General features: G+C 58.4%; 1 protein-coding gene across 1 annotated transcript in view; it reads right to left on the reverse strand.

Annotated features, from left to right (window-relative positions):
* Positions 1-4,184: 4,184 nt before the first annotated feature.
* The window catches only part of LOC108506369 (cytochrome b561), a 3,481-nt gene continuing 758 nt past the window's right edge, over positions 4,185-6,907 (reverse strand). The window contains exons 2-6 of the mRNA XM_017833303.1: positions 6,150-6,353; positions 5,847-5,945; positions 5,670-5,773; positions 5,440-5,597; positions 4,185-4,882 (exon numbers count right to left, since the gene is read on the reverse strand). Of these exons, the coding sequence (XP_017688792.1) occupies positions 4,684-4,882; positions 5,440-5,597; positions 5,670-5,773; positions 5,847-5,945; positions 6,150-6,348 (759 nt within the window). The 5' untranslated portion in view covers positions 6,349-6,353 and the 3' untranslated portion in view covers positions 4,185-4,683. The remainder of the gene's footprint in view (positions 4,883-5,439; positions 5,598-5,669; positions 5,774-5,846; positions 5,946-6,149; positions 6,354-6,907) is intronic.

A 6,907-nucleotide genomic window follows, 5' to 3' on the forward strand; every position in this document is an offset into this window, starting at 1 on the left:
AAGAAGGCTTAAAACACTGCGGCGTGCAGGTTTTTTCACAATTCCACGTGTTACATTTTTCACAGAATTCTTGCACTAATGGTTTTCCATCTGTTCTCTCTGTAAATGGGTGCACTTTACTGTTTGAATTTGTTACTATGATAAATACTGGATATTTAAGCGTGAGTAGTGTCTTCATTAGAAAAATAGCAAAACAGCTCTTGTCTCTTAGTGTATTTTTCAAAAAAAGAAAGGAGAAAAAAAGAAAAGAAACGAAGCAATGAATCATAACATTTATAGCACAAGAACTGACTCCTGTATATAAGCATCAACAGATTGAGTAATTTTTGAATACAAAATTATTTGCAGCAGTTTTAAGGCACTTCCCCAGCAATTCCCTTAGGGACAGTCGAGGCAGGATGGCCGCTGTGGTCGCCGGGTGGGTAAAGGAGCACATCTCTCCCTGGAAAAGCTGTTCTTACACACTCCCCTGTGTCTTCAAAGTCATGATTTGGGCTTGGCAGGAGGAGAAGCAGGTCGTTCTGTGTGGTGCTGCCATGGTCCTGTTGCACTCGGGGGAGCACGAGGTCGGATCTCACCTGAGGGCCTTTCATCCTCTACTCTTAGATCCAGGTCTGACGGGCCCGGGCTGCATTGTGGGATCACATCCAGAGTTTCAGACATGGTGCTGTCCTGTCTGTCCATGCTACATATTTAATTACTCTTTGGGTAATTAAGATGCAGGACAACGCTGCCAGCTGGTGCCTCCATCCCCTCCTGGCTTCAGTGGCACAGCTGGCGAGCCCCATCTTCAAGTGAGTGCAGGATTCTCGGATGCACTGAGTGAAGGAGGTTCTTGATGACACTGAAACTCCGGGTTCAGTTCTTGGGGTGCACGGGGAAGGCGATGCCAAAGGTGATGCTGAGATCAACCCCTTTCTTCAACCAACCTTCCTACCAGGTGTCTCTCATCCTCACCTGTGGCTGCTCCAAGAGCCAAGTGTGCCTCTGCAGAGCTGGAATCATCTCTCCCAGCATCAGGTGTGGGTGTCTGTCCCATCCCTCAGTGGGGATTCATCAACTCTTGCTTTGTCTCCCAGGTCAGGAGGATGCTGTGGTCCCAGGGGAGGGGACACCCACCTGGGGGGGGGCTCTGCAGGGTCCCCCCAGCCAGGCTGGGAGTGGCAGTGGAGGGCTTTGAACACAGTCTTGAGTGGGCACTGAAGTGCTTAGGAAAGGGAGGGTTTTACAGACAGATCCTTCGGGATCCGTCTCCAAAGAAGGCACAGCCTGAGCTGCCTTCTCCGTGTCGCTACTGGGGGGGCTGTGCCGGCTCTGACAACCCGAGGCGTGTGTCTGTCCATCTGTCTGTCCGTCTGCCGTGGCACCGGTGCCCAGCTGGGGCTGTTCGAGCACTGAACTTTTTGGTTATTTTTCTTTAGCTTGGCTGTGAGGGAGCCGCGTGGCTGGTGTGAACACGGGAGCGTGCGTCTGCCAGACACCGGAGCCGCGCTGGGATCGGGTCTGGAAGCAGGGTGGGTACTAAACTGGGAGCGATCCAGTCCCCTTCACAAAGGTTGCTGTATATTCAGGGTTACCCAGGAGAAGTTTAGCTAAAACCGAAGTGCCAGCTCCGCCTTATCTAGAGAACCAAGCAAGCCGTCGTGCCTGCTCGTCCTCCGCCTTCCTCGCCCGGGGGGGGTCCGTGGTGAGCTGTCGGGAGCTCCTTGGTGGTTGTACTTTGCTTTAGTCTTGGGAATTCAAGATAACTCTTCTACCGGGATATCGGTGTCTAACCAAGGGCTTAGGGGAAGAGCTGCTGTACCCGCTGGGACCTCTGTGGATCGATGCCTTCGCCCCGCGCAGTCCGGCGGGGTGCGTGTTGGACACAAAGCACAATGGTTTGAAAGCGAATCTGCGTCTTTTTTTTTCAGCTTTGTGTGAATAATTGCTGGATTTTCATTCAGTCAAACTCTTTTTTCTAATATATAAACCACTAAGGGCTCAATTCTTTAGCAAAGATGCGTTCGTGTCCAACTCCTGATGTACGGCTGGATCTCACCACAGCTGGGACAGACCGGCCCGAGAGGAGCACAGTGTCACCGGGGAAGCCAGCAGACCCCCAGCCCACCCGCCGTGTCCTTCCTCCTGCTCATTTTCCAGCTGTCATGGTACTGGGGAGTCAGCAGCCGGGTCCCATCCGACGGGATCGCATCCTGTGGTCGTGACAACAGAGGGGCTGCTCTGCCAAAAGACTTTGTCCCTTCGGGTGACACTGTCCAGGGACAGCGGTGGGGCGAGGAGGCGTCTCCTCCAGCGGGTTGGGGTTGGGATGGGTGGGTGGGAGAGCCTCGTGCCCAGGGAACTGGGTCACCACGGGTCTGCCTGGCTGTGCACTGACCAGCCAGGCACTGAGAGCAGCACTGTGTGCTACGTGCAGCCCCTTCTGTCGTGCCACCGCCAACCCAGAGACTCGTGTGGACTCTGCCAGCACTGCCGGGCTCACCCTGTCCAGCCTTTTCTTTGCCATAGTGTTGCATTCAGCGTTCAGTCCCCCTTCTGTCTTCACATCCGAGAGGATCTGAGTTGGGTACAAACACGTCCAGTACACCCGCCTTGTGCTTTGTACAATTCCCTGGTTGCCATCCTCCGAGACACTTGCTGGGAAGATCTTTAAGACACTTAAATTTTCCTTTAGCTTTTCTATAATTCTGATGTAAAGGACTTTCTCTCTGTACAGTATATTATCCAATGCATGTTCTGTTCTCTCTACTGATATATTGAACACCACACGGTTGTGATATTGTGCAGTGGGAAGAGCAGCCCCTGCCGACAGCAGAGGCCTTTGCCTCTCATCTCTAAGGAAAGAAGAAAACATATTTTTTCCTTTGCTGTATTTGCTTGAGCAGAGTTTTCTTGTCTGTACATGTGAGCTGTGAGATAGATGTGAAAAGTTCAAAAGAATGCATTCCCCCCCCCAATGTATACAGATTGTAATCTGTACAATGAAAACTGTATGTATGAAAAAATGTACTTATTTATAAATGGTTAACACTTGGAAATGGTGTCTGGGCTGCTGTTTTTCCCACACTGGGCTGAGTGAAGGAGTGTTCTGGTGCTTCTTGGTGTGGAAATGATGGTGCAAGGGTTGGGTCTGGCAGTCACTGTGTGGGGATGGGGATGGGGACCTGGCATCACCAGGAGCAGGAGGGGACAGAAGCAGTGCTGTCAGCAAAGGGCATATAATAATATAGGGGATAATAATTGTGATAAAATAGATGAGGGAACTCCATCAGAGAGGTTTCATCATCATAGAATCACAGTGGTTTGTGTTGGGAGGGACCTTAAAGCCCATCCAGCTCCATTCCCCTGCCATGGGCAGGGACACCTTCCACCAGCCCAGGTTGCTCCAAGCCCCGTCCAACCTGGCCTTGGACACTTCCAGGGATCCAGGGGCAGCCACAGCTTCTCTGGGCACCCTGTGCCAGGGCCTCCCCACCCTCACAAGGTTTCTGGGTTAAGTTGGGAAGCACAGCCTGGTGCTGTGGACACTGGAGCCCTGCAGCTCCCGAGACCCTGAGGGTCCCCTCACTTCATCCCTGCCGAGCCCACGGCTCAGTTTTGCAGCCAAACACCCCTCACAGCTGTGACCATCCAGCCTCCAGTGCTGGGCTGAGCTGGACACACCACGCTGGAAGGATGTGACACATGGGGGCTGTGGTGAGCAAAATCCCCCAGTTTGGGCTTTGCTGGGGTCTGTGTTTGCTTTGGAGCACTGGGATGTTGGAGGTTCACCCCCGCAGCTGCCCGTGCTGTAACCCAGAAGGGAGCTGCTTTCTGCAGAGATGAGCTCCCATCTCAGGGATGCACCTCCGTGTTGCAGTGGGTCTCCCCCTCTTCCACGGGCACATCAGTGCGTGGCCAGATCCTGGAGGTGTCCCCACGGGGTCGCTCACACAGCCACCATTGAGCTCTGCAGTGTCAGACAGGACAATCCCACTCCAAACTCCCACCCACCCACCTTCCCCAGCCCCTTGGGCAGCTCCTCTCGCAGCCACCCTTGGCGTGTGGGAGCTCAGGGGTCCCCTGAAACGATGATCTGGGGGGGTACAGACAGGAGGAGGAGGGGTTAGCTGCAAACATTTATTACATTGGGAGCATCCACTGAGCAGACAACACATCTCACGCGAGGGGAGAACATTTCGGACACGAAGCTGCTGAACCTGCACAGACACCGGGTCACTCCAACCCCCCTGGGAGCTGTTTGTGAGGAGCAGCCCCCATGTGTGGCTGTGGCTGTGCTGGAGGGCATGGGAGATCCCCAGGGAGTGGGAAATCCCAAACATCCCCTCTACCCATGAGCACTGGGAACGGGCTGTGGGATTGGGCAGCTCACTGCGGGAAAATCTGCGCTCCTGCCCCCTGTCCCTGGAGCAGGGCAGAGCCTGGAGACCCCCCTCCTTCACACCTCAGCACCACTTCCAACCCCTGCCCCTGCCCCTGCCTGTGGCACTGCCATCCCCACGGGGCTGGGGCAGGCTCGGGGGGCACCGGGGGCTGCGCAGGGCAGAGCTGAGGAGGATTAAGGCCAAGCAAGGCTGAGTCCAGTGGGCAGCGTTGCACCAAGAGCGTGGCCTTCCCCAGCTGTCCTCGTCACCCTGACACCACGAGGAGCCCGTGCCAGGGATCAGGGAGCTGGGGGTGTCACTGGCTGCCACCACCTGGGCTCTCTCCCTCCGTCAGGGTCTTGAAGTCCATGGAGAGGGCCAGCTCCTCGGCCAGCGGCGGGCGCTTCCACTCCTCCCGTGTCACCACGTAGCCCACCACCAGCCCGAAGGCCACCAACATCACCCCCAGGGTGTTGGCCAGGACGCCCTCGGGCACAAACTGGCTGTAGGAATCACTGCAGGGATGGAGTGGGATACTCAAGCCTTGGGGTTTGGGGGGTCTGTCCCTCCCTTGGCTGGGAGCCCCTCCTCATCCTCATCCTTCACACTCTGGTGACAGCACAGTCCTCTGGTGGGACTGTTGGCAGCTCAGCAGCTTCCCTGCCAGATGTGCTGCCCCAGCCAGAGGGATATGACTCCTGGGGTGCCCCTTGGCCCTGTCCCCACAGTCCTGGGGCTGGAGGGAGACCCACTGGGGGCATCACTGTGTCCTCCAGCTGCAAGGGCAGAGGCCTCAGGGACGTGAGTGTCCCCAGAAGGTTCTGCAAACACCCAGCTGCAGGGAGGTGGCACTGGTAATGTATTCCCGTCCCCAGAGAAAGCTGTCACAGGATCCAGCCCTTGTTAAACATCATCTGGGAAGTGACTCAGCAGCAGCAGAACTAAAGGCCTCAAGGGGAGATTTAAGAGCCTGAGCAGGGGCCAGACTCTGACCCAGGGGGCTGGAGCAGCCAATTGCTGGGGGTCAGGGCGGTCTGGGGGGCCACCCTCTCCACTCAGCTTGGTCACCCACCTGATTTTGAAGAGGAGCATCTCAGTGATGCCCAGCAAGCAGGAGGCGATGGAGAGGATGAAGAGGGCGATGCCAAAGAAGATGTGCTGGGGCTTGTACCGGCCTCGCAGCGAGAAGGAGGCGCCGGGGAACAGGAAGAAACCACAGCCCAAGAGCCACTGTGGGGACACGGGGGTGTCACAGGTGCTGAAGAGTCCCTTTATCCCCGGGGGGGGCTCCCCAGCCCTCACCTGCACGAGGTAGAGCACGAAGGCAGCCATCCCACACCAGGAGTGCAGGCTGTACATGTCAGGGGTGCCCTTGGCCCGGTGGGACTCGAAGACGGCGATGATGCCTGCGGAGAGGAGCCTGTCAGCACACCAGGGTCACATCCTGCCCCCATCCAGCACCCCCATCCCCGTGCTCACCCACGAGGGCGATGAGCAGGGCCAGGCCGTGCAGCAGCGCGTGCAGGGCCTTGGTGGAGCGCTTGGCTTCGTGCCTGAACACCCGGTACACCAGGAGAGCTGCGGAGAGAGCACACATGAGCATCCCCGGGGGTCCCCCACCTCCCCGCACCCCGCATCGCCCCGGGGTGCCACACGCAGGTGGGGAGGGGGTCCTGGAGCATCCTCCCTGTGTCATTTATCACCGCTTTGTCCCCTTCTCTCCCTGCCCTGCCGCAGCTCCGGGGCGTTTCGGAGGCTGCAGCCGGGACGGGGCGCGCTCACCGTCACCTTGCAGGAACACCATGCCCAGCACCATGCACAGGGGGTGGGCGTTGAACTGCAGGGGGCTGTGCCAGGCCACGCCGCCCCGGTACCGGCCCAGCCAGGCGCCCGTGGTGGCCAGGAGGGTCAGGCCGAGCAGCTGCGACACGGCCACGAACGCCGAGAGCCCGGCGGGGCTGGCGGGCGGCGGCCCGTCCATGGAGCCTGCGGGGACACAGAGCAGCGGGCAGCGGAGCCGCGGTGGCCCCGCGGGGTCCCGGCCGGACCTGGGGCAGGGTCCTGCTGTGGGCAGGGTCCGGCACCTCCGCCCCGCCCTCACCTGCCGCGGAGCCGGAGCTTCCTGGTGTGGCTGCGTCACCCGCACCTGGAAGTGGCTCCCGGCAGCCACGGCACACCCGTCCCTGTGCTCCTGCCCCTGTTCCTGCTCCTGTCCTTCCTCCCAACCCTCCTGCCCTCCTGCCTGCTCCTGCTCCCCTGTCCAACCCTCCTGCCCCTGTTCCTGCTCCTGTCCTTCTTCCCAACCCTCCTGCCCCTGTCACCCTGCTCCTGTCCTTCCTCCCAACCCTCCTGCCCCTGTTCCTGCTCCTGTCCTTCTTCCCAACCCTCCTGCCCCTGTCACCCTGCTCCTGTCCTTCCTCCCAACCCTTCTGCCCCTGTTCCTGCTCCTGTCCTTCTTCCCAACCCTCCTGCCCCTGTCACCCTGCTCCTGTCCTTCCTCCCAACCCTTCTGCCCCTGTTCCTGCTCCTGTCCTTCTTCC

This window comes from Lepidothrix coronata, unplaced genomic scaffold (genome assembly GCF_001604755.1).
Source record: "Lepidothrix coronata isolate B3197 unplaced genomic scaffold, Lepidothrix_coronata-1.0 Scaffold213, whole genome shotgun sequence".
Classification (NCBI taxonomy): domain Eukaryota; kingdom Metazoa; phylum Chordata; class Aves; order Passeriformes; family Pipridae; genus Lepidothrix; species Lepidothrix coronata.